The 27,688-nt window shown below is 38.7% G+C and overlaps 3 protein-coding genes across 8 annotated transcripts in view; 2 read left to right on the plus strand and 1 right to left on the minus strand.

Annotated features, from left to right (window-relative positions):
* Window positions 1-22: 22 nt before the first annotated feature.
* On the plus strand, window positions 23-4,844 carry trim59 (tripartite motif containing 59). 3 transcript variants are annotated; one of them, XM_022769718.1, is made up of 5 exons: window positions 23-240; window positions 2,244-2,546; window positions 2,671-2,892; window positions 3,092-3,301; window positions 3,604-4,844. In XM_022769718.1, exons 2-5 carry the CDS (start codon window positions 2,292-2,294, stop codon window positions 4,216-4,218), a joined length of 1,302 nt encoding a protein of 433 aa, XP_022625439.1. In that variant the 5' UTR covers window positions 23-240; window positions 2,244-2,291; the 3' UTR covers window positions 4,219-4,844. The 3 variants fall into 3 exon arrangements, with proteins under 3 accessions (XP_022625439.1, XP_022625438.1, XP_022625437.1); XM_022769717.1 differs by having other exon boundaries at window positions 223-240; window positions 2,205-2,546; XM_022769716.1 differs by lacking the exon at window positions 23-240 and having other exon boundaries at window positions 2,160-2,546.
* A 1,282-nt stretch (window positions 4,845-6,126) lies between these two features.
* smc4 (structural maintenance of chromosomes 4) lies at window positions 6,127-26,756 on the minus strand. 3 transcript variants are annotated; one of them, XM_022769722.1, is made up of 24 exons: window positions 26,602-26,756; window positions 24,940-25,097; window positions 23,778-23,968; window positions 23,014-23,205; window positions 21,786-21,962; window positions 19,589-19,753; window positions 18,911-19,038; window positions 18,531-18,671; window positions 17,863-18,013; window positions 15,710-15,874; window positions 15,348-15,581; window positions 14,981-15,166; window positions 14,689-14,850; window positions 14,233-14,458; window positions 14,012-14,088; window positions 12,925-13,077; window positions 12,614-12,740; window positions 12,103-12,292; window positions 9,675-9,819; window positions 8,884-9,057; window positions 8,364-8,546; window positions 7,871-8,103; window positions 7,545-7,728; window positions 6,810-6,974 (listed from the first exon to the last, which is right to left on the minus strand). In XM_022769722.1, exons 2-24 carry the CDS (start codon window positions 25,085-25,087, stop codon window positions 6,810-6,812), a joined length of 3,897 nt encoding a protein of 1,298 aa, XP_022625443.1. In that variant the 5' UTR covers window positions 25,088-25,097; window positions 26,602-26,756. The 3 variants fall into 3 exon arrangements, with proteins under 3 accessions (XP_022625444.1, XP_022625445.1, XP_022625443.1); XM_022769723.1 differs by lacking the exon at window positions 26,602-26,756 and having other exon boundaries at window positions 6,127-6,974; window positions 24,940-25,087; XM_022769724.1 differs by lacking the exons at window positions 24,940-25,097; window positions 26,602-26,756 and adding an exon at window positions 24,682-24,765 and having other exon boundaries at window positions 6,127-6,974.
* A 528-nt stretch (window positions 26,757-27,284) lies between these two features.
* ift80 (intraflagellar transport 80) overlaps window positions 27,285-27,688 on the plus strand; it is a 35,664-nt gene continuing 35,260 nt past the window's right edge. Inside the window, exon 1 of one of the 2 annotated variants that reach the window (XM_022769725.1) lies at window positions 27,285-27,611. The gene's annotated coding sequence lies outside the window, so the exon portion shown is untranslated. The remainder of the gene's footprint in view (window positions 27,612-27,688) is intronic. The other variant, XM_022769726.1, reaches the window with a different exon arrangement.

The following is a 27,688-nucleotide window of genomic DNA, read 5'->3' on the forward strand; positions in this document are numbered from 1 at the left end:
CTCCTTATTTACGGGAGCAACTGTAGATTAATTTAAACAACCAAAGCCAAACATTGCAAAGCACATTTACTTTTATCGTATTTTCCTACACGAGCATTGGAGTGTGCTCTAAAAGTTGGTATATGCCCGCCTCCTGCTACTTTAAGGAGTAGGAATTCACTGAGCGCTCTTGAAGGCATCACGAGAAGGAACAGGAAATGAAAGCTCTGTTTTGGAGAGACACTTTGCTCCGAGCAGACGGTGAGTTTTTAAAATTCCTCGTTTAATACATCTTTTTCTTCTATGAAGTGTCACCAAAACTAAAAACGGATAAATAATAAAACAGACAGTAGCAAATGCTAGACAGGTTGCCGAGAAAGTACTCGCTACATTTATGTGGTTTCAAGTATTCGGAGCGTCAAGTTATTTGAAATAAAAGATGAAAAGACGGTTTATTATCTGAGTTACTCTACATTTTCTGCTTGAAATGCAGTCGAGGATGCGCTACATGAAGCCATAAAAAGGGGAGTTTATCTGCTTGAAAGACAACGGTGAACGGTGCCGTTGCCTTCGATTAAAAAAAAAAAAAAAAAAAAAAAAAGTTAAAATGTTATGTAGAGTAAAACAGTCAACGGTTAGGATAAGTTAGTAGTTAACATGCCTGTCGAAATATCTGACAGCTCACAGTAAAGATAAAAAAAAAACGTGAGTTTTAAATGTACCCATTACCTATGTGGATGTGACTAAAATTCAACTTTTAATTAGCTTAATTGATGATGGTCATGAGGCCGCAGCAGAACACCTGTTACCTATTTGAATCTGGGCGCCAACTCGGCTGCAGTTTGACTCCATAAATGCATCAGGTTTTGTGTATGGTTGCACAGCTGAACAGCCTGTCCCTGACAACAAAGTGTGTGTCTGTGGGAGTTGGGACTGGGTTGATGCTGGCATGAGGCCTCCTATTGTCGCTTCGGTGCTGGCTGTAACTAGAGTAGAGAGAACACACACACACACATACACACACACACACACACACACAACACAACATAACTGATCCTGTAATAGGAGCTGAGCCGTGTTTTTGGCTCTTTAATTGTTTTTCAGTACAAGATCTGCTCTTCCACACATACTGGATAGACTTATTTTAATGAAGAAACCTCTACTAGTTAATCCTACTTTTAATAGTTTCCGGTTGTACACTCAGTGGCCACTTCATTTGATACACCTGCACTATATAATACAACCCAATACAACTGTTGTACCATAAAGTTTAATTTCAATGTGCTTACAATGTTCCAGGGTTATTTTTGGCACCGCCATAGATGTGTTAATTAAATTCTGTTTAGCACTGAGGTCATAGTTGTGTTGTACTGGTCAGAGACTGTCTCTGATATTCTGCTCTCCCAATCTATGTCAATGGAGAGGAAAAAAATTATAAACACTTGTCAATATAAAGTAGTCCAGTATAACACCATCTTTCCCTATGACCCCTGTAAAAGAAAAAAAAAAGGAAAAAAATGTAATATACTCATTTGTCAGTGATGACAAAAGCTGAACATTATAAACTTTGTGAAGCTGTTTAATTTTTTTATTTATTTGTTTGCAGAAAAAAAAGCTGTCATTCTAAAAATATCTGTTCAGAAAGACACTCAAATATATATAACCACACTTTACCTACATATGCTAAGATATACATGAATCCTAGATAATGAAGATGTATAAGCTACCCCTCCTGTGCTTAACAATTATTTCTCGTTCCAAATGTGCAACAGTCTGTACCATAACTGGGGGAAAAAAAGAGACGAGTAATGACGAACAATTAAGTTTGAATTCCTCAAAGAGTTTATAACATTAGTGCACTGACAGTCAGCCCGGAGGACTAGAGATTACAGTCATAAAAATGCCACACCCAATTGCATTGAATGTGATGTGATTAATCTGCTGAATATTTTCTCAATCAGTCATTTTGCTTGCATAATGTCAGCAAACAGGGAAAATACAAATGTTTCCTCTTCAAATGTCTTGTTACAATCCAACCAATAGTCCAAATCCCAAAGATATTTACTTTACTGTCATATCTGACAGGAATAAAGCATCAAATCATCACACATTGCAGAAGTTGGAACCTTCAAGCATTACTTGATATACTGTCCCATTTTTGTTTAAGTAGTCTCCAGGTTATATTTACTATGCAGTTTGTAGCAAGTTAATGTTTTGCTCGACAGGTGTGACACAGCTTTTCACCCATCCTGCTGTCCTGCCAGATCTTCTCCCAAAACAACCAGTCCTGAGTCCGGCCCCTAGTCTCCACTATGGAAAATCTAGAGGAGGACCTGACGTGCTCTGTGTGCTACTCTCTGTTCTCTGACCCACGAGTCCTGCCATGCTCGCACACCTTCTGTAAGACCTGCCTGGACAACTTGCTTCAGGTGTCTACCAACTATTCCATCTGGCGTCCGCTCCGCCTGCCGCTAAAATGCCCCAACTGTCGCAATGTGATGGAGCTGCCCCCAACGGGCATAGATGCTCTGCCCACCAACGTTTCTCTGCGGGCCATCATTGAGAAAGTAGGAGAGAATCATTTTCCCTCTGACTACCTGTCAGTCTGAAATCCTCTCATTGGCTGTTGCTTTGCTGATTCAGTTTGTGCTCATCTGTCATGTATGTCTGTTCACTCATGTGCTTTCTCAGTACCAGAGGGACAATGAGCCACGACCCCCCTCCTGTCAGGAGCACAACAGGCAGCCTCTGAACATGTACTGCATCCAGGATCGGCAGCTGATCTGTGGGCTGTGTCTGACTGTTGGGCAGCACCAGGGCCATCCCATCGACGACCTGCAGGCGGCTTTCATCAGAGAAAGACAGACGCCATCGCAACTGCTGGCCAGACTCTCTGATCAGAGATGGGCGCAGGTGGGGAGTCTCTTCAATATGGCCACTGTCTGAGTTGGGACAAATTAATGTGGAAATGTACTCTGAGAAACCTGTATGGAGTGTTTATTTTTTACAATTTTTTAACTGAATATATTAAAAATAAATACATGTTCCAAATAAACAAAAAAAAAAACCTTCCAATTATGCTGACTGCCCTCTTCTCCTCTCTGTCTGTTAGGTGTGTGAGCTAGGGGAGCAGCTGGAGCAGGAGAAGGCCCGCTGTGAGGGTCTGGTGAGGCAGGACCGACAGGAAGTCAATCAGTTTTTTCAGACACTGGAGGTGGTGCTGGCTAGGAAGCGGCAAGCTTACCTGGAGGCCCTGGACAAAGCTGGTGCAGAGGTGTCCCGGGCCTATGATCCACTCATCCACAGAGTGAAAGAGCTACAGGTCTGTTTCAGGACTGATGTACATCAATTCATAGCGCACATCATCATCATTTGTTTGTTTGTTTCTCAGGCACCTCTAAATTATTTAGCGCCACTTCGTATGTATGCATGTTTCATATTGGGGTGTATAATGAAGCAACTAAGAGTTAACAAGCACATTTTTAATTTTTTGTTTGATAAATTACATAAACAGTTAAATGATTACTAGATTGTTGCTTAATTATCTGATTGATTGATTAATTGACTAATAATTTCAGCACCACTGGTGTACCACAGCCCTGATAACATTTTTGTTTCCTCCAGGAAGAACAGTTGGACCTGGTGTCCTTGGGTTCGTCAGTAGAGGAGGAGGACTCGCCTCTCGTCTTCCTGGAGAAGGTGCATTTGTTCAGAGAGAGGGTGGAGGAGTTTATGAAAACTCCTCTGCCCTCTGTGATAAACCTCTCCGTCACCCCGCGGGCAGCAGAGTACCTTCAGCAGCGCTGGCCTGCTGTGACCATCAGGAGCCTGGAGGAAGCACCTGTTCCTAAGGTGAGCTGCTGTGCCAGATGTGGCAGTGTGGAGGCTGGTGCGGAGGCCGAGGCTGGAAGGGATCAGTCTGACAGCTGGGTGCAGGACGTGTGGTGTGAGCTGCAGCCTACTTCGTCTGTGGTGCTGCTGGGGCTGCTGCTGCTGCTGGCAGTGCTGTGGGTGAACCCGGTAGGAGGGGCATCGCTCGGTTTCTCTCTGCTGTCTCGGTTAAGTCAGTTAGTCCATGGCCTGAGCAGCGAACTCATCACATCTGTCTGGGACACGGCGGGGTCAGCATACACAATGATGGCAGCAGTTGTAGAGAGATGGAGCACACAACTCTCCTCAGTTGGGGGAGAGGCTTTCCAGCAGCTGGCTGCCTTCTTTAAAACTCTGACATCCCACTGAAAGACACCAAACTGAAACCTTAAACCCTCCATTTTTATTTAGAAGCCGAGAAAGTCTCACTTCCCCATTTCTGTAGTGAAGGAAAATCCGCCCTAAATATCTTTTAAACAGCTGCTACTTAAGAGTCAAAAACTGGATGTCTGATTTTGCTGTCAACTTCACAGTGAAACAGCAGGGGTTTCAATTTAGATGTAGACCAACACTGAACCTTCTGTGGTGACAGTAGAGTAAATGGACCACAATGCATTGCAAGCCCTTTTCCTTTTTGTTAATGCTTTTCAGCACTCAGAAAGGCGTCCTGGAAAATTCAGGCAATGAGTAAACAAATAACTACATATTGAAGTCCGCTTTATAGAAAATTGCAACAAAAAAAATTATCATTATAAAATTGAATATAATAAAATTGTAAATGAATACAACTAAAACCAGACTGAGCAGAAATAACTTGACAAAAATACCTTTTTATAAATTTATTAATAATCACATAAACATGGATACGATAATATTCATTTTAGGATTAATTTTTCCCTTTAGTCTTACTTTAAAGATTCCCTGAGGTTCCATGCAGACCAGGGGAAAGCGCAGGGTATGACTTGCTCACTTCCATGTTTTAAAAAAAAAAAAAATTCTGTCAAGGTCTTTTAAAAAAAAAATTAGGCACGGTTTATGTATCTGTTAATCTTTTTATATACTGGATTGTTATTGTTCAGTGTCGTTCCTCTTTGGAGTGTATTATTTGATCTGATCGTCATACTGCCTAACTAATGAGCATTTATCTAACACTAATCGAAACATTAGACTGAGAATATGGTTTGCACAAGGCAAAGTGGGAAGGTGCTCAAGATGGAAAACTTAGAAATGAAAATAGTGCCTACAAACTCTTAAGTCACCTTTCCCATTGTGCAGTGCGACATTTCAGTAGCTTTCCTGTTGTCTCAGAGAGCTCGGGACACCAATGCAGCTAATTGTGTATGTTTACAGTGACGGGGGCAGTATGTGAAATTTAGAGCCTGCTGAGTGGAAGCAGACACACAGTGGATCTGACTTAAAGCCTCCACAGATCATGTTGCAGTGATGCTCTGAGCGGCTCCCTTACTGTGCCTTTAGCCATCACACCTTTACCTCGCCTGCACTTGATAGCTTTATTGTAGTGGACTGGTTATTCCATCAGGACCAATATGTTTTGCTTAGGATTGATTTTTTTTTTTTTTATTAAAATGGTGCAATGATATAGTGTATTTTAAAAATTATTATAGCCTTTGGAAAAGCTTTATCAGCACTATTCTGCCTCGTACAAAATGTTACATCATTTTACTCAAGCAGACTTCAGCAGAGTAGATCCAATTTCTAACATTGTTAGCCAGACTTGTTATAGTGGTTTTTATAAACTTTTCTCAATTCCTGTATTTTAAAAAAAAATGTTACAATAAATTTGTTCAAATGCTCTTAAGTTTTTGTGATATTCACAATATTCAGAAGCCATGTGTGTACCAGTGTGTGATGGGGGTACAAGTTAGTCAGTGTTGTAGTATGTCTCAAAGTGAGCTCAATTAACTGATGCTCGCTAGTTGTCTTTGTAGTGTGAAATATATGGTGTCCAAGTGTCACATGACTAGTGTGCACATATCAGGCAAATCATGACCGTTAGAGGTGGTCCTGCACAAGTTGAATTTAAATGTAACATACTGTGAGCTTCCAATTTGTGCATGGTTTTTTTTTTTTTTCTATTTTAAATCTATCCCTTTTTTTTTTGCTCCTTGTGCCAATGCACATAATTTTAGGAATCTACAGAAGAGTTAATTTTTTTTGTGCACAATATAATTTGTGTGAATAAGTTACAAAAATATCTTTTGGGGCTGTGGAGGTTTAGAGGGGAAAACATTACGTTTGAAATTCGACCTAAAGTGTTGACAGTCACATTAAATACACTTAAGCCAAAATACACTACCAGCTAACAGTTTTAGAATGCCCCCATTTTTCCAGTTTTTATTGAAATTTCAACAGTTGTTGTGGATAACCTTGAAAGGTACAAACTCAGTGGTTAACTGTCCAAGTAAAAAAAAGTTTAGGTCACCAAAAACTGAAAAATTCCTTATGAAACCGGCCTTTTTCAGGGATTAAGAAATGTTAATTGCATTGCTGACACAATGGAAGTAAATGCTACCTTGAAAGTTAATGCAAACAATCCCAGTGTCCCAACTTCTGTTGATGACCTACAAACCCCGTCTGTACAAAGCCAGTGTGGGAACAAACTGTTACTACACCCTCTGATGAATACTCAGACAATACTGCAGGAAGTAGTACTGTATGTTGCTATTAGAATGGTGAGGAAAAAGGTAACCAACAGAGGAAGACAGACTGGTTGGTCATGGATGAACTGGATGGAAGGTGAAGGCAAACACTACTTTATGTGTGAGTGGACATGAGTGTCTGCATTAAGGAAAAGATTTTACCAGGAAACATTTATTGGGTCAGATAGAAATAAAGAATAGCAGCATTTCATTGTAAAGGACAAGATAAAACGATATATAAAAAATATTTACAAGCGTGTGAAAAGGAAAATAAAACAGCCAAACAAAGATTCTTCAGGTTTAAGCAGTGACGGCATCGTGCTCTTTGAAGACGATGGTTTTGGGGTTGATTCCCACACTCTTGGTGGTGTTGTGAGTTTTGTAGATGCCAATGAGCCGATCAGCGATCTCAAACATGTTGTTCCTCAGAGAGATGATGATGAACTGAGCGTTCTTTGTTTGCTCCTGCAGACATGAGGGAAAAGGAAAAAAAATTACTGATCTGAGCAAAGATAGTGATTTGAGATTTTCATCTCAACTGAGCATTATTTAGTAGAAAGCTGCTGCAGAGCTGCTGTCAAATTGTAACCTAAAGAATGAAGTGAACCTTTATCCAAAAGCCTATAAAAATAATGGGCACAGTGGAGGCCAGCATTTAAAGGCTTAGTACTTTGTTTTGATCCAGCTCCCAAAAATAAAAGATTTTTCTGAACTCCTCCATTATTCAGTGTTACACAAGAGAAACACTGAGCTCTTGTGAGTCAGTGATTACAGCACTGATTAGCTCCAAAGTTCTTAAAATTAACTGGCTAATGTAATTTAGTTGAATCATTGTATCATCCAACAACACCCCCTGGATGCAGTGGCTTACTCAAGAATGCTAAAATTAGGCAGATGTTTGTGAATAAGGAGGCTTTTCATGACTCAGATATTACACCATCTTGCTACTTAAAATGTACTTAAAACTTAAGAGACAGATCTTGACACTGTGTCATGCAGCTTATTTTGTCACGATACACACAGGGTCATACTCACATAAATGTAACAAGCAACAATGGAGACATTCTTGAAATCAAGAGCAGCATCTATCTCATCCATGAAGTAGAGTGGGGTGGGTTTATAGTGGTGCAGCGCAAACACCAGAGCCAAGGAGCTGAGCGTCTTTTCTCCTCCTGACAGGTTAAAGATCTTTTTCCAGCTCTTCTTTGGAGGACGAACACTAGAAAAAGTGAGAAATGGAATCAGTGCTCCAACAAAAAGACACGCTTTATGTCTAGAAAACACAACAGGTCGACAGGAATCAACAAAATGTGCCATTGGTCTTTGGCCTGTGTGTATGTTCATTTTTCCTCATCTGTTACCTGAACATGATGCCCTCAGAGAAGGGATCTAAACTGTCCACGAGCTCCAGCTCTGCATCACCACCCAGGGTAAGCATCTGGTAGTTTTCTTTCAGCTTGTTTGTGATCATGTTGAATCCAGTCATGAACTCGTTGAGCCGCTGTTTGCGCAGGTCCTCGTAGCCACGCTTGAATTTGTCCCTCTCTGTAGTGATCTCGTCCAGCTGAGCAACACGCTGCAAGTACAGCTCCTCCTGCAAACACACAGTGACACATATTGAAATCATTTCCTTTTTCATAAATTCTAAACGGTATTCAATTATTTTTACACCACTCCTTACTTTGGTTTTAAGTTAAGGCCATCAAACACAAGCAAATGCTTTCAATTACAATTGGAAATTTGCTGTTCACTGTTTACTTGCTGTGAAATGAGGAAACACTTAAAGTAAATGACATAATTAGCAAACCTCTGTTAAAGTTAGATAGGAACAGCCCATTCTTATTTTTTACATACCTTCTTCTTGTACTCAGCAATGGCCCCAAGGTTGGGCTTCATCTGAGCACATTGGGTCTCTAACGTCATCATCTTGTTGATAATTATGTTGGGATTAGAGATTTTTTCAAGTTCAGCAGGAGTGAGAACAGGAAGTTCCTCTGCTGGTTTGTCTTCGATGGTATGAAGGGACAGTTTGCTGGCCTGAAGAACATAAACAATAATTAATAGTCAAAGACATAAAAGCCAAAAATATATTTAATATGCCCACACATTTGCTACAGGTCAGTGTGAACAGAAACATCTGCAACTTGAAACAATTCAATTTAAAATAATTGCTCATTAAATGCCAGCCGGCAAAAATATGTATCTAAAGTCTTGAACATTTTATAAAAGTAAAGCACAGGTAATAAAATCAGGCAAAAGGACAGGACACCGATTAAGCACAACTCCAAAACTACACCAACTAATTAAAACAGCATCATTAGTGAATTATTCAATTATTGTGGAAATGTTGTTTGGGACACCTTTGCTCACCCACCTCTTTCTGCCAGTGTTTGATCTTGTTGTTGTGTTCAGTGATGGTGGTCTCTATCTGCTCAATGCGGAGCCGGACACTGAGGGACTCCTCCTGCAGTGCGTGCTCCTGCTGCTGCAGGACCTTTATCTCCTTCAACACCCCCTGATACTGCTCCTGCACCTCAGGAAGTTCAGCCTAGAGGACAAGAAAAACTGTGGTACTCAACTTGTTTCAGTGTTTACTTAAAATTCATTTCGATGTGGTGATTCTGTTACAACATGAGAATAAACATTAATGAGATGAAAAATGTAAAATATATTCCTTAATTTTAAAGAAGTATTATTATTAACCCCAGGAATGGTCCAGAATGATCAATTATCCCAACATAAACTGAAATCCTATAGAAATCACTTGCATACTTAAATATTTATTGCAGTGCATAGTAGTGTGGCAACACCTTTGAAACACTTTAGTAAAATATAAATGAGCTCTGTGGATTTTATCAGTTTTTTTTTAAATTTAAAAGTGTAAAAATATATAAATATATTAAAAATATACAAAAAATTTTTCAAAAACACCATATTTCAAAAGTTAAAATTATTTTTCATTCCTGTGTGGGACTTGTAATCAGCAACTTTTCTCTTTCTTTTAAAATTACAAGATGGATAGTTCTAGTTATCTACACTACAACTTTTGGATATATTGGTACAAAATATCTGGGAATCATTCTGTGAAAATCTTTTAAAGAAAAAAAAATAAAACAAAAAACAAAGCAATGATTCTTAAACATAAAGTGATTAAAGTGTGCCAACCTCAGCCTCCTGACATGCAGTCATGATCGCTCCGGCCTCATCTTCCAGTTTCTTCAGTTGTTCTGTGAGCTCAGCCATCGACTTCTCATTCTCCTCCAGCTCACCCTGCACTCGATTCACACTCTCCTCACACTTCTTCAGGTTGCTGCAGAGAGGACACGGACAGCAAAAGATATAGATATTAGGGTCTGTCAGAGTGTGTGTGTAGATATATAAAACAAAACAACTAATGTCAGGTTCAGTCTTGCGTAACAAAACTTATTGAGTGACTGCTGAAGAGCGACCAGCACAGTGACGGTTTTTCAGTTTGTAACACCAGGATCTATTCTTTACGACAGTGAACAGCTTACCCACAATAGGATGATAAGTTACAAATGTCATTTTCATGTCAAACTGTTTTTTTCCACATAAGTGTATTCACATTGTTTTCCGAAAGTTTGCTATCAACACTGAACAACCACAACTATGAAAACTGATTAATCTTCTCTTCCTCCTTCCTTCCACTAGCAAAGAGGAAGGAATGGTGTTGGAAGGACATTATTCTGTTCTGTATTAACACTTACGCTATGTTTCACTATAGCTAAATGAACACCCTAGGTATTCTGACATATTCTTCTGTTTCTGTGAACTGCATGAAAAACAGTGATTTGACGTAGCTCATAAATACTGCTTGTTAAACAACGCTAACAGTAATCTCTGCGCTGTTGCCCTGAGCCCCTCAATCACATTAGTGTGGCATGCCTGTTGAGTCATCCAACATAAACAGAAATACACACCAGTGACAACACTTGTGTGATGATTTTGCTACACACAGTACCTGACCATGGAAAATGTTGGCGCGATGTGGATGAAAGGCCAAAATGGTGAGGAAGAGGTTCAGTATTGTATGTTCACCACATTAAATGGTAAATGGGAGACTTTTAAAGACTACAGAGACTGTAAGTCAATACTTTTTTAAGTCATACTGGTCATGAATGACGGAAAACCAGTAGGGACAGTAAGGCCTACAATCATTTGTTAAATACATTAAGTTACTGACATTTATGTTTATTATGTCAGGATATAACAGTAAATCCTAGTAATATAATTAAAACATTAACTTAGGTAGTAGTAGTGACTGTTAAATCTGATACCGACTGAAACGCCACAAAAAGGTCAGATCAAACTATTGCTACACAGTCCGATGTCACAACAGTCTCACTTATACTTATGTATAACATCTCTTAACAACCCTCAATGTACAAAAAAACAACAACTAATTTTACTGTCTACAGCAGTCAATCTTCTAAGGCTTTTTTTGAGGAAACTTTTATGCTTAATAACTTTTCACCTTCAGATACCCTAATAGTTTGAAACTTATCTTGGATATTAGAGGAAAGGTGTTATAGTACTGTGGTTTATAGCGTGTATGCCAATGTCATTGATTCAGTCTTTTCTGTAACTGCCACCAGTACCATCTCTGAAAGAGTAAAACCTCTTTCAGACTTAGAATCTGTAACACTGGTGGTACCGGATGTCTTTAGGACATTCTTCTCTGTTACAGAAAAGTCCCATGTTGACTCTATTCAATGACAGGACAGTTATGGATAGAGCTGCAATGTTCTAAAAAGAATGAGAGGAAGAAGTGCTTTCAGTTCATAAGCTCCACTGTGTTCTTAATCGGCTAGACAGCTTGTCAAGTCAAACAAACCACGTCACATGCAGCCAACAGTGTCGTTTTGCTACAGCACCCTTTCAGTCTATCCTGCCCACGCGATCAATCTTAATGTTCCAGCTACAGATACCAATGACTAGATGCCTATTTTTTTTGCAACTGCAACAACATTGATTAACTAAAAGAAACCAATGACAACAAGTGGAAGAACAGAGAAGTTTAGTGAATGTTCCTGTAACCTAATGCAATTTACTATAAATGTGATGTTTATTATTTGTCAAAGTATTAAACATAGCAAAAGAGTTACCTCCTTGCCGAGTCTGACAAGCAGGTTTTTACTACGCCCAAAAACCCGGTATGGGTTGTCACCCCTAATGACAATCAGGAGAGATGTCTTTGCAACTGTAACACTGCATGGACGATCTGAGATGCTCTGGATTGGCTGCCTCAATGACACGTCACTGAGGGACTTATTACCAGGTATTGATAATTAATTCATAATTAATAATATGTAATAATAATAATATATAATAATAACATAACATGTTAACTTGTTTTTAAAATAATGTTGTGACTTTAGGACAGTTTCATATACAGTTAAACCAGACTGACTACCAACAAACGCACTCAAATTAAGTCGCTATGTATGGCTTAACATTTCTGACTATGATCAATTTCATCATTAACAGATAATAGAGTTTAATCTTAAAACAAGGTATCTGAACAATGCAAACTCATGTAATTACAGAGCTTAAATGTGAATTGTTTCCTCACCGGTCAGCTGTCTTTATGGCTACTTTGGCCTTGGTTATGGTGGAGGAGCAGTCATCTAGCTCTTTGTTGACCTTATCAAGCTTGTCCTGTTGAGCCTTTAGCTTGTGGCTATTGATGTCAACAATCAGGTTGTGGAGCCTTTTCACTTCATTTTCCACTTTCCCAGCCTTACTTGATGCTGCCTCGAAGTCTAAGAGAACAAGAGTGGGTATGAAGGAACAGAACAGGAAGAAAGGAACAAGATAGAATGATATTTATGTTTGACATTCAGTGTCTGATGCTATATATTCAGTGGGATTAAACTGGGAAAACTTTTTTTTATGAATCTGTCATGTTTACAAGGCTTTAAAAACAAGAAACAATAATTCAATGTTAAAATTTTGACGATATGTAAGTGTAAATTTCTTCCACAAATTACAACTCAGGCTACCATGAGATCAAACATTAATTTAATAACATATTTAACAATTCCCAAGAGAATTTCTTTTTACAGTTTACTGGAGGATCCTACCTTTCTTGAAGGCCTCCAGGCTCTTCTCCATCTGCTTCTGTTTGGCCTTGTCTGGGGCAGCTGCCAGCACGTTAGCCTCAAGTTCCTTGATCTGAAGTTTCAAGTGAGCCTCCTGATCAGCTAGACTCTGAAAGACAAAAAAAGGAAAATAGTCACACAGGCGTGCTAAGAGCAAAACGTATTAATACAGTTAATGCCGTTCCATTTTGCGTTTGACTATAAATTGTAGAAGTTATTCAGAACACAAATGCACCCAAATGAGTAAGAAAAAAAACACTTTGAATGAAAAGGAAGAAGGGTATTTGATGTACATTCATGCTGTTGGCATATTTTTCTAGGGTGTTCTTCATGTCTCGGAGCTGTGGCTGCAGGCGCTGGATGTTCTCCTCTAGCTGCAGCTTTCTCTCTTGGCAGCCCTGCAGCTTCGACACTTTCTCATTCAGCTTGCTCTCCATACGGTCAAGCTGCAGAAAACACATGAAAATCATCATGTCTCGTACACTAAGAACCTGCTGTGGTGATTATCTGATAGCAGGGTCCATAGTAATCCAGCATCTCAAAACCACTTGTAGTTAAAAGGCTCAAAGTATAACTTAAGAATTATTTAGGAAGTCTGTATGACCCACTCGGAATAAGAAAAATGTCTCCTTTGAGAATGAATAATGCATTACATTGGTTAAATTATTTATTATTATTATAATTAATAATTTAATTATTACAGAAAATTGTGTCACTTGTGTGACAAGGTTAGAACACATAGGTGAAGCTTAACATAATTTACATGAACTGAAATATTTCATTTAATCTGCTTTTAGAGTTCTCCTGTTGATAGATAGGTAGCCTATTTGTTTTGCTGTTAATGTATAAAAACTCTTATTGAATGTGAGTATGTCTTGGCAGAAATAATAATTTAGGTAATGCTTTGATAATGATGTCAATCTGTTCAGCTACATCAGTGCACCATTTGGCTAAAATATCAAAGATCATGTTTTAATGGTAGAAGAAATGATTGAACATACAATATATTAGGGCTTCAAGGTTAATAAATACAATCACAAATCTTCTGTCCTATACAATCACCATTGTTACTACATTAGTAGGTTTCAATTAAGTGCAAATTACAATTAAAGTACAATTGTATTAACATAGCCATTACCGGGGACAAAGTAAGTAACAAAAACTTGTAATCTAATAGAGTTCCATGAAAAGGTTTGTTATTTTAAATCAAACGCAAAACATTTTATTAAAACTTTCCCATAACTGGAAAAGACTTAGTTAAAAGTAGCTTCAAATATCATCACTTTTTTAGCATCACTGATTGTTGGGCCAGTAAGGACCAAATTTCTGCTTCAAGACATCAGATAAACACCAGCCCCTATTTATATATTTTGCACTCACCTCCTCCTGGGAGACCTCTGTGCCAAGAGAGGAGCCCATTCTGCCCTTTAATACTCTCCCTCCTCCAGTCATGGTTCCTGTGAAGTACACACCAAACCACAGGGAGATTTAAAAAAAATCTGACTTGTGAAAACAGAATGTATATATTATCTTCCCTGGGACAGCCCTAAGTATACTGGCTAAAGAAAAAAACAAAACAAAAAACAAACAAGACCACCCACCAGCCATCTCAATTATCTGTCCCTTCAGGGTGACCACTCTCCAGCGCTTGTCTTTCTGAAAGGCCATTCTTGTGGCCTGTTCCATGTCCTGGGCCACCAGGGTGTCCCTTAGGGCAAAGTAGAAAGCTGGTCGCACACTCTCATCTTTCACTCGCACCATGTCAAAGAGACGAGGGCTGTTCTCTGGAGTACGAATGGGAGCCATGTTCTTCTCCCACACCTTCATCTGAAAAAGGTAATGACGAGGAAGAGGATGTTACAAGAAATCATTCGTTTTTGATGGAAGAAACCTAAATAGCCCAACAAAGACAAAACCACTTTCTGTAAGTGGTTAAGGTGTAGCTTGAAGTAGTAGAGTGTAGCATACATGATACATCACAAACAGGCTAAAACAGTCAAGCTTTATGACACAAAGTTATTGGTTTACACCCTCATGATTCAGTGTCATTTCTTTACCTTGTCCAGACCTATGAAAGTGGCGACCCCAATATTCTGTTCTTTGAGGAACGTGACACATTTCTGAGCTGTGTCAATGGTATCCACTACAATGTTGTCCAGGGCACCACAACTAGAGGAAATAGCCACATCATATTTCTCATCTATAGCCCCAAGGTCTCCCTGCAAACACAAAAATAAATGAATAATACAGCCAATACAGACTTCTGCTCTTTAAGCAAAGCAATGAATACTTGAAAGTCAAATAAAACCCATGCTGTGTAACCCTGTATATTAATGTATGGCTTTTTACCAATCTTCCAAAGATGCCAGGGATTCTGCCATTCTTCTTCTGCTGCATGAGGGCATCCAGGACCTTTCCTCGACTGCGGTTGGAGGACAGAGAGCTCTTAGCTTCATCCACCTTCTGCCTCATTTCCCTTACCACTTCTCTAGTCTCATTATCCATCTTCATCAGCTGCTCATGCTCTCCCTCATCCTGCAGAGAGGAAGGGGTAAAGCGATTCAAGGAAAAGTTCAAAAAAATGACACCACCCGCTGGGCAGATATACTAAACAGGTGTAGTGAATACAGTGGTGTGTGTATTGGTTTTAAAACAAGCTACTAATTTTTTAAAAGTGTTTCATGTAAATGCCGCCCCAACAAAATGTTTGGTTTACCTTCTTTAGCTCCTGTGCTTTCTGAGGTATTTTGACTTCCAAATCTTTGATGACAGTGCGGCGCTCTCGCAGTGTGTCAGAGGTTGTTTGAAGTGTTTGCTTGGCTGTGTTGAGCTGTGTCAAAGCTGTGTTGTGGCGGCTAAGGTAGATGTCAAGTTCTGACTGAGCCAGGTCCATACGGGAACGGGTCTCATTTACAGCCTTACTGAGCTCCATCAGCTCTTTCTCTTTGGTCTGGAGAATACAAGTGGAGAGGTAAAGGTGTAAAATGAGATGAGATTTCATGGAAAGAATGCAAAAAAGCTTAAATTCAAAGTTAAACAAAGCATGTAACAAACTAACACCAAGAAGCATGCACACACCTCTTTGTCCTGTTGCAAGCCGCTGGTCTCTTCTTTCAGACTCTCCATCACCTCCTTAAGTTTTTCCTCTTCTTTCACCTTCTGCTTCTCCAGCTCTTCCTTGCGAGCTGTCGCCTCAGAGATGGCCTTTTCACTGCTGGCTGGTACACTGCGCACTTCCTCCAGCTGAAAGATGAGCAAGACAGGAGAATGTACAAAAACAGACGAGATGTGTCCGACTGGATTCTAAGCAACAGTGGCTACACCTGTCTAGGTTCAAATTGAGGACACAATTCATTAACACATCCTATACATCCTGCCAACCACAGACCAATTGTACTTTATCTCTTAAATTTAATGATAAGATGAAAGACATCTATGAAGACAAGAGGTGTGAAGTAAGTGGACTGAATATGTTTTTTTGACAGTGCCAGTTACAAGCAACTGTGCTACACATTCAGAAGCAGGCCAAAACACACAACTGTAATCAACTATAAACACACATTCAGGAATGAGCAAGCCCTGGTTAAGACTGGCACAACAGTCTGCCGCTTGGCAGGGCTGAAACAAGGCAAGGAGCGGTGTGTGTGTGTGTATGTATGTGTATGTGTGTGTGAGTGTGTATAGTCTATGTTTTGTAGGGTTAACTGCGGGTGAAATGTGAATGTGGCTGCTGGGAGTGTTACACAAGCCAGGCCATAGTTGACTACCACACAGCAGAACACTGCTCCCCAGAGGTCTGCCTGCCTCTGCCCAGCACCCCCTCTGACCAAGACGCTTCCAGAGCACAGCCATTTGAGGTGGAGTAGATGGTGTTTTAGAGCCAAGAAGGGGATGAGAAGATATACCTTCAGTAATGAAGGAACTCTTAACTTTAGGTTGGTGTGAAAACATTTTTCAGTAAGTCCTCAAGTTAGAGAAACATTAGTCTAAGAGACAGGAACATGATTAATAGTGAAACAGAGCACATACTAACAATCAACTTGTGTGTTACTTTATAGCCCCCTAGTGGCTAGTTTAGGGCAGATAGGCCTTCCTGCCATGAAATTTGATTTACAATTTTACACAGGTTTTATTTTTTTCTCTGGATAATGTCAATTAATTTAGAGGAAATAGAGGGATTTCTCTTTGCCGGAGGCACGAAAAAAAGAGAAATTAAAGCACAGTCCCTACACACTTCTATAAATGACACAGCATGATTTTTCAGTCACACTCTGTATCATGTCCATCATGCAAGTACCAATGTACACGTTTTTTGTATGAAAGCCAATTTCACTGACTTAGTCTTGTTTGAGTAGCCTTTGCTATCATGCAGAATGATGTCAGTTACATTTCTTTGGAAACAATAACTACCATAAGTTAGGCCTTTTGTTTAAAACCTGTAATATTTTTTACTTAAAATTTATTAGATCTATAACAATTAAATAATGCTTAATTTCTCTCTTTTTTATGTTCTACATCTCTAGGAAATGTGTCACTGTAGAATCCATGTTTATTATGGCAAATAACTCCGACAACACTGACATTTAAGGTAGTCAACATAAAATGAACTTGTTTAAAAACACACACACACAGTACACTGTTTCAACTGTACACTGAACCTGTGAAGTGATGAACCTTTGAAGAATGCTTTTTTTCCTGCTCTAGATTCTCAATCTAGAAGTGATTAGAGAAGTGAGTAAGTTTGATTTCAAAAGAAACATATGAAACAGATGCAAGTTAAAATGTAGTTGTTGAATTCTGCAATTCATTTATCACTATGCAGGTTCCTGTAAAGCCTTGACAAACATCTATTTTTTCAGGCCTCAAAACAACAGCCCTTGTGCTTTCTATAAGCAACGGAAATTATATTTTTAGTGCCCATGTTTCTGTCTTGGACACGGGACAAAATAAACACAGTAACACTTGAGTGTCATACCGCTGGTGCTAGCTTGTCTTGACTTTGTGCAATCTTATTTGTTAATGGATATGTACTGTAAATGATGCGATAGAGCTACAGATATGCTCTCCTGACAAAAGTGTGTGTGCCTCTGAAAACTGTGGAAATGTCCACTGGGATACTGTCAAAGGGAAATAATCAAAAAACTACATCAGAGTAGCAAACATGAATGCCAAGTTAAATTATGTTGTTGAACTGTGTGTAATAGTGGATCACAATTTAAAGGCCAACACACCTTTTCTTTGTCCTTTTCCAGCTGCTTCTGCAGTTTCTTGTTCTTGCTCTTGGAGTGTTTAATCTTCTCACGCACTTCAACGTCCTGCAGGTCCAGCTGGGTGAACTTCTCCTTCTGGGTCTCAATGTACTTGTTGAGCTTATTTTGTTTTCTGGTGGAGGAACAGCATTTTTAGTGAGTACATTCAAGACAGTCATGGAAAAATCAACTGAAATATCAGAATAACTATAAGAATCTGAATAAAATACAATTTAATCCATACATATCAAAGAATAACAGCCTCAGCTTATATAATATAACACAGCAAGCTCTTCATAATAAAGCTCATCCAGTTTTCAGATCCTAGTTTTCATTTCAAAGATGTTTTGTCGGTTTTAAACATAATCTGATCATCAAAGCCAAAAATGTAGGGAATTATATCTTTTTTTTTTGCAAGGGAACAGCAATATTCTGTTTTTGTTTTGTTTTGTTGCAACAATCAAATTTTAAGACATACAAATGACTACTGTTACTTCTATACTTTCCCAGACTTGAACTGGAATTTTGCCTCTAAACAAACATGAGGCCCTGACAACAACCAGAAAATTATTGAATTAGAAGAAAAATTAGTAGCCTTCTAAGCATGTTACTTTGGTAAATAGAGGGGAGAAAGAACCAAAATGCATTACTTCTCCACATTTTTGAGCTCTTGGTTCATCTTCTCCATCTCCTGTGATATCTTTGCATTTTTCTCAGTGAGTTCCTTGGTGTCTTCCAAGATCTTTTGCTTTTCCTGCTCTTTATCCACCACACGCTTCTGCAGATCATGACTAATGGCAAAGAGATATAAGGAAAAACGAGTGAGATAAAAAAAATGACATATAAAAGAAAGGGAAAGGGTCAGAGAAGGGGCATGCTCACCTTGTGTAAGTTTTTAAAAAAAAGTATAAAATTTGCAATCATTTTATTCTTTTCTATGCTACTGGTGGGTCTACATTGAAATTCAATGAGGTTATCATATTGTTAATTTGTTGTGTACAGAACAGAGAGACTCTGCTAGTGTACTCACACATAATATTGGCAAAGCTGACTCTTGTGTTTGAAGATGTCGTTCTCCAGGGTGAGGAACTCCACAGCTTTGTTCTTTTCTCCCTCCAATGCATTCTTCTCCTTTTCCACTAGCTTTACTCGGTTTAGCTAGGACAGGAAACATATTCCAATACTTAATATCAGGTGACAAAACTTAAAAATTTCTACTCATAAAGTTATGTGCATTGGTTGCATGTTCAAAAAAGGCAATATATCCCTTTTACAGAATCCATTTTATTTTGACAAAAGCTACAACAGCATTTGCATTTGTTTGTAATTACTTTCGTATCTTGTTACAGTAAAACAATAAATAAAAAATGTATTAAAAAATACATTTGTCTACATATTAAGATAGCACAATCTTCAGAAGTATATGTGTATGCACTAAAGGTTTCCTATGAAAATCCATGACTCACGTCTGGTATAGTTGGCCCAACCAAGTACCAACTTATCTTACATGCTGCAGTTACACAATTGCAAAAATCTATTATTTTCATCTCAGATTATGTTCATCTAAAGCATCCAGACACATGCTCACACAAAAGAAAATCTCTTTAAACTGTAAACTCTGCTGTATAAATGCACAGCAAATTAAGTCAGGAAGGAAAGTTGGTTAACTTTTGACTGTGTGAGCAGATATTGTATGATTGTATGTCACCTTCTCTCCCCTCTGCTCATTGAGTAGCTCAATGCGGCGGGCCAGGGTTTGGATGGGCTCCTTGAGGCGGCAAGAGCCAATAATGTCCTCCAGGTACTCCAGCATGCCCTCATCATGCTCTGTCTGACCTTTAGGCTTCATCATGGCAATCTGTTCCACCTCACCCTATGTACAGTTCAGAACACCACATGGACAGGCATGCAGGCCATCAGTCACAGAAAAAAGATCAAAAAGACATAATAAAACAATAAGTCCTATAATTTGTAATAAAAAATATCCAGAACATTCATTAAGATATGAGGCCAACTTAATTAATAACTATATACTTACAATAATGCTGGTCTGCCACACACACATAGAGCTTTACAGATACATAAAGTCATCCACAGTGTACCAAAAATTAATTTTTAGAGGTTCACTTTGAGAACACAATAGATTTTCCTACTCAGAGAAACAGAATAACAAAAAGATGAATTAAATTTAAAATACTGAACAACTACTCTTTGAAAAAATAATAGCTATGATTTAATCATATGAATGAGTAAATAGCATAATCACATATGTTTAACATGCTTCAGAGCACTTAGAAATATTAATGCTCTAATAACACCTCACCATCCAGCCAAGCCAACAATGACTACCCATTACAGAACTTGTGTTAAATTTATATTTGCTAAATTTAAACGGATTTAAAAACACTTTTGATCGCATGCCAATTCTGACTTCTTGCAGCTACACCTTGGTTGAGTACCAAATACTGTACATGCATACTATTCAGCCCCCACACTTACCAGTGTAATTATATTTGTCTGAACATGTGTTCATTTTTATTTATTTTTTGAGATAGGCTAGTTTAAAATAACAATATTCCTACCTAATAAGTTAAAATCAAATTAAATCCATATATAGTTAAAACTGAGTCTCAAAATATGTTTCATTTTTGTGTAGGGATAAAAAAGCAGCTCACATATTACTTTTATGTATGAAAGAAAGGAGAAGCCAGTAGAGGAAGGGGGGAAAAAAAATCCCACGTCATCCACTGCTCTGACCAGTGCACAAAATAGACAGCTTCCCCTTAGCCAGAGGCCTGGAAAAGTGACCTTGGAGAACAAGCTAAAGCCTCTTCCCATAGTCATGCAGCCATGTCATAGACAGAGAACTGAAAATCTAACATTCAAGGAGAGTGAGAATGGACATGCACACACGCATACAAAAAAGTCAAGCAGGGCACATGTAATCAACCAGCTAACCACAAAACCACAGTAGAGGGTAGAAACCCTGTGAAATCACCTGAAACTACCACCTACTGTAAAAATAATGACATAAAATTTAAAAATTAGGACAACAAAGATTTAATCAGCCATTTTGTTCTGCTCTGACATTAGTCATCCCCCCATAAGCCTTGGGTTAATCAGTAAAAATGGGTAGGTCACACATGTAATACAATCAGAAGGAGTAGGTATGTAAGAAGTGAACTGGTTCAAACTCGGTGCAACACAATGCTAAAAATAAATAAATAATTAATTTTTTTTTTTTAAATCTAAGAAGAAAAATAATAGAAAATATACATAAATGCAGTACATTCACACTGGAGGCAAAAAATGAAAACAAAATGTTGAACCAATATTAAAGCCATGGTAATGGGGGGTGTCTGATCCAGCCACACTGAAGCAGCACTGCTAATATTGGGGTTGGGGTTTATTCTCACACGCCAATATTTACGTGCTGCTAAAGCGTGGCAGGTACATGGGAAAGGGAGGGGAAGGGATCCAACCTGTCCTCACTGTTGGCTCAACCCCATCAAATATTCCCCCACTACAAATTCTGAGTTAGTTGTCCAACTATAGCCACTTATGTCCATGTCCATGTATGGGTAAAATTGCATTTTTTCCTTAAAATTCTAAAGCAGCAAATTATGGTTCGCACTTTTGTCACTGTTTCAAACCATGATGCGCTGCTATAGCAGTCTAAGGGCTGGCAGAGGCACATCCTCTCACTTCCAATTCCAGTGCAACAGGTTATTCCCACAGAGAGGCATGGCTTTAAGGTAGCCATGAAACATTTGACTAAAAGAGGACTGGGAAATGGGCAGAGGGCGAAGAGCAGGAAATCTCTGACAGAATGGGATGGTCACAGCAGGGATAAAAAAGGAGAGTTAGAAGTAGAAGAGGAAATTACATAAAAAAATTACAATTACCTGTAAGATCAGAAATCTGTTGTGGTCTAGGTCAATACCATGGCTTCGGAGTAAAGCCCCCACTTCTTTGAATGTGGCTTTCTTGCCATTGATATGGTAGGCTGAGGAATTGTCTTTGTTGGCAGTCCTGGAAACATAGAACTTGCTGTTGGGAATAACTTCGTAGTCATCTCCTTCCTGGCTCAGAGGGGGGAGGGGTAGAAGACACATAGCAGCTTAGAGCATAACAGTTCAGGAGAAACTCAAATAGCTCTACACATCAAATGATAATACTCATAAAACTGACAAAGCCACTGAGGGTGGTTAAAGAAAAACACCCTCATTAAAAACAATTAAGAAAAAGGCTTGTTTAAAAAGCACCCAGCAGATCTAGGCCAGCTACACTAACATGTAAATAAACCATATCAATATTGGGGTTTTCTATCATGTTACATTTACAAAGTTTAATCAACATGTTAGACAGGATGATGAGATTATGAATACCATACAAAAAGGCTGGTCATTTGCCTAAAAATGTATTGATTTTAGAAACAAGTCTAATAATTTAAGTTGTGTACACCACTTCTTAAAAAATATTTGTAAGTTTCAGAAATGGAAGATTGTAAAGCCAGCACAGTTCACAGAATTATGCCATTAGTATAACAACTTGATTTTAATTTTATGTGAACTGATGAACAAAACAGAAGATGTATACATATATTCAACAGTGATCAAGGCAAAACCTACTCACACTGTCTGTGGCAGATCAAATATGGAAACACATTTAACTCTAATTCTTTAAATTGCAGTCAGTTTTCAAAATATTTTGTGATCTAATGCAATAGACTAAATTTGTCTCTTCTTACATACACCCATTTTATTGACATTTCACAGTACAATCAAATTAGTAGAGCCTAGTCACTAAATGGCACATTTAAAAATTATTCAAAAATAGAGGGATCGATTCTAGTACATTATGAATTGACTATGGCATGTGTGGGTCTTAGTTGTAACTTTCATGAATGATTTGAATCTGTGTTTAGTCACTAGGGTGATAACTGAGTATCGATATTATCTCATGGGCATTGAGGAAAAAATATATAAAAATTCAAGGAAAATATCTGACCACTATAAAATATTTCTAATCACCCCTTTCAATTAGGACTATGTATTGATTAATTTAGAAGAGGTCAGAGGGAATGTGGTGTGTATTTGTGTGACAGATATAGATATATATATATATATATACCTTATCAATAATCTTTTGAAAATGCACCTCCACAGTGCAGCTTTGCACATCTTTGTGTTTATCAGAGCTGTGAATCAGCACTGAGAGCTTTTTCGATCTGATCTTTTGAGCTCTGTATCCAAACACAAAGAGCATTGAATCTATCACATTGGACTTCCCACTTCCATTTGGACCAATGATGCAGGAAAAGCGCTGAGAGAAAGGTAAGAGAGAAGATAAAAAAAAATCAATTATATAAAAATATACAGCACTCACACACAAATATTGTAAATGCCATAACATTAGAAACTATATATTAACATTTCAGCCTAGTAGGCTTGTGGCAGTGAATGTAGTCTGGGGGGGGGGTGTACTTAAGATTTATTTTAATGTACCTATATTTGCTGAGCAATGAAGGGAGCAGAAAAAGGTCAAAAGACAAAGTTTTAAAGAAAGTCACAATTTAAAGGAAATATCAGTGCACCATTAGATCATTACCCCATGTAAGATACACTCACTAAATCAAAATGGAGGAGTGTGACTTTTTTCCACTTAGATTTTTTTGTAACTCAATAAATGTTATAGTGTGAAATCATTAATAATTTTGTACATTTTGTGTGCCTACCACAACTCAAGGCAACATGTTTACAGTTGCATCAAATGAAATTTGAGTCAAGTAAAATTGAGAAACACTACAAATGATGGTAAATCTGTGAGCTTAACACAACATGTTAACAAAGTATTTCCCAAGAAGGATTTACATTTATAAGTAATTTTGGTCGTACCTTGTGAAAAGGCCCCAGAATCTGCTCGCCTGCGTAAGATTTAAAGTTGCGATTAACTAAATGGGTTATCATCAGGCGAGGAGCGCCCGGTTCATTGGTCATTGCTGGGGGCGGGGGTGGAGGGATGCTACCGAGAATCTCCTCCAAACTTCGATTATCAACCGCCTCGGCAGCTTCCCCATGAGACGGATCTGTGGCATAAAAAGTACAACTTTTATTCCTCTGTGCGAGTCGTTTCAGGTGGGGGACAGTGGTGCATGGGGGAGGGGTAGTGGAGCAAAAAAACAAACAAACAAAACACAGGCAGCAAGTTGAAAGAGCAGTCAAACAACGACTCCCGAGAAAGTTGACAGGCGTTATTTTTCTTTGTTCTGAAAACAAGAGCCAACCCAAAAACAGAAAGAGACCATGGCCGCTTATGACGGAACCCACATTATTATACAAACGCTATCCACGAGAAGCGTTGATACGTGAGGGTGGATGCGCCACATTCATTTCGTCGATTGTAAATAACTAAAGTGTGAATTTCGAGAATCAACGTCATATTTTCACTCATGCTGAACTGTACTCAAAACACAGACACGGAAAGTCTTGTTTTGTGACAATAATGTATAACGTAAAACCGATTATTTTGCCATCACACCAAGCCACAACGACCTGTCCAAAATCTATTGTGCTCACATAAGCATAAACAAGCTAAGGGGTCGATGGCTGTAAATTAAATTCTTGCAGCCAGACATCCTAGTGAAGCATTTCAACATATTCTAAAGAACACCAACATCACTTATTGCCAATGTGCATCTTAAGCTTCGCAATCAAATTATTTAATATCAAGTTGTAAGAATTGAGTCAAACACCCTTTTGATCTACTACATAAAACACTTCATTATCCGAAATAAATTACCTCGTTTGCTGAGAAGATCCGTGGAAGACGTGTACTCGACGATATCAAAATCATCTCAAAAATCATCACACATTTATTGATGACTGGCACTTTAGAAAAAATATATCAGCCATTCTAACTACGTGTTGAGATTTAAGTACGAAAAAAGCTTCACAGCTGTGCCAATTGGCCACTACCAATACAGCAATACACGCAACGCCATTGAGTGAACACAACTTATTTAGATTCACAGACACCAAAACACCCTTTGTTACTTGCCAGTTGTCGGCGGTGCCTCCTCTTGGCCATTAGAGTTGGTTTCTTGAGGGGGTACATCCAGCTCGTCTTCGGAGTCATCCCGAGGCTGCGACCCTTTCCCTCTTGGCTTGGCGGAGGCAGTTGAGCTCTTTGCAGTTTTAGATGGCATGATTTGAAATCTGAAGGGGTCATTGGTAAAAAGGAATATCCATGAGTGGATTTTGTGCCTGTCAATCTCCCAACTCCACTTTTAGTCGGTCACACGCAACTACCCTCTTGTCAGGCTTTAATCATTACCACAGTCAGATCTCACTGCCGCCCATCTACCGGTTAGTCAGTATATTTTTCATAAGGTAACGAAGTTGTTACAAACAATAGATAAAGTAATAACATGGATTACAGTGAATAAGTTTGTGACCTGAACAAAGTGAGTTATTAAAAAGGCTATCAGTCTGATAACGTAAGATGAGATGGCTGCCAATCTGCGTGGTGATTGTAGAGGATTAGATGCTATTCTAATACTAAACCTAAATAACATTGAAATTAATGCCCTCCTCCTGTGACAGTATCGCTTTAGTAACCTTCTGCATCCAAAGTAGGCATTTATTTGCGCGTCTTAAAAGTTGAACGGTTAAGCACCCTTACAATGATGGGGAATCATGAAAATAAAAATTAACGTAACGTCAACTAGAAAACAAATTCAGCCAATATGCAAATACTAAATTCTCTCTACAGCTCTTAGCCTAGCCTAGCGTTATGTTAGATGGCCATTACGGAAAGACGCAGCTGTACAGGGTCTCTGGTCGGTGGTAAAGACACAACATCCTAAATAGATCGAGGTCTCAAACTGACACTAATATTAACTTTCATCCCCTCAACTTATGTTGGGGGCGGAGGTGTAGACGGGGCAACCTAACTCGCTAGCTAATTGGAAAGCACATTCAAAGAACGAATGTAACCTAACGTAACGTTGGACTAATAAAAGCATTATAATTACAAGTATGTTTGCTATATAAGTAAGTTGGCACCGCTAGTTTGACCACTGGGTTAAAAAATAAATAAACACATTGCGTTAACTTTGCTACGTTACTGCGCTATTTTCACTTTGCTCATGTTAACGTTAAGTTAGCCACAGTAGCTAACTATCTGATGTTAAATATCACAGCGAGGCTAAAGCTAACATAATGGCTAACTTTGACTAGCAAGGTTATCTGCGTTGTGGAGCTGTAACGTTAACGCATCACTGTAACGTTACCTGTATTCAAAGTTGGGTTTATCAGAATTGAGAGGGGTGCTTAACTCAGTATTTCTCCAACTAACACCAGCTAAAGTTAAAGTAGTGGACGTTAACCACACAAAAATATTGCAGTTCAAAGTTTTGCAACCATCTGCAACATTAACATTAGCTTAGACAATCAGAAAAGTTGCATGTCACTGTTAGAAGTATGCCTGTCTAAGAAAAGGCTAATGTTGCGTTGAATGTAAAAAATAAGGCAAAAAGTGATAACTGATTGCATTACGGAATATTGTTAACGTTCGCCAGTACTTTTCCCACCGTCGCTACGTATGTTAAAACTGAAGTTAACGTGTTGTTAATGTTAAGTCTGGTTTGGAATATCGTTATTCATTTCAGCAAATAGACGGAACCCAGCCATTAATCTCAGCTAAAATGTTTCTATGTACCTTCCACAATATGAACACCGTCTGTCAAGAGTCTTCCTTTATAAGACAAATCGCAGTTTCGAAAAAATGTTCGTAAATCCAAAATTTGGCAAATATAATCCACAAAATTTAGCCCCGTGTCATTCCGAGTCGCTCTCCTACTTGAAAACTCTAACTTGTAAATGGCGCCTAAACTGTGCTGTCGAACCAAATTCGTTACAAACTGACGCAAGGCACCATGGAACGTTCAAAGGGCAAGGGAAAAAAAACCACGAAATTCAAAAAAGGGGACGAAGCCAACTCCGCCTCGCTCCAAACACACGACAACCACATGACAAAAATAACCAGACGAAAAAAAATGTTTAAAGTAAAACACTTCTCCTTTACAATGTTATATATTATGCAAGTTTATTATCAGATTCAAAGCCTAATGTTGTTTCTACGTGTTCAAACGGTTGCCTGGTTACACTAGGACGAAGTCCCGCCCCGATTAATAGTTTACATTTCAAGAAATATTGTTCGATGGATCAGCGATTAATGTTAATGTATTGTGAGTTTAATGAATCCTAGTAAATACTTTTACATAGATACCGTTTGTACTTTTGAATAACTCGAAATATCAGTTGCTAAAGAAGCGAGACTTGCAACATCTCGCGATAATTCAATTTTCAAGCTTATGACCTACATTAAATGGCTACCAAAAGTTAGCCTTGATAACAACAGGGATCAATTGCTGAATAGTGGTATATATGCTTGCTCTGCTCTGTAAACTACTAATGCGTCTTTTGCTGGAGTATACGATACGCATACATTTCTGACTGCCCCACAGTAAGGTCAGTGGTGACAGAGCGATGTCAATTTTAACCAGAAAACTCAGATCACGTTAGCATCCATGTCACAGGCAGTACTCGGGGACATCTGAGGATTCACGTTAGCAACAGTGGCAGGTACCGTAGCAACTGCAGACGCTTGTTTCATTCGCCGTTACAGCTACCGGAGCATGCCAAGAACTGCTTCGGTTAATCTTCGGGGTACGGTTTCATGGCTTTGGTCCTCTATGTTGTTTCTTTATATGTGTTGGTTCGACATTAGTGTGATATAAAGAGCT

The sequence above is a fragment of the Seriola dumerili genome, unplaced genomic scaffold (genome assembly GCF_002260705.1).
Source record: "Seriola dumerili isolate Sdu_G_001 unplaced genomic scaffold, Sdu_1.0 BDQW01004516.1, whole genome shotgun sequence".
NCBI classification, from domain to species: Eukaryota; Metazoa; Chordata; class Actinopteri; order Carangiformes; family Carangidae; genus Seriola; species Seriola dumerili.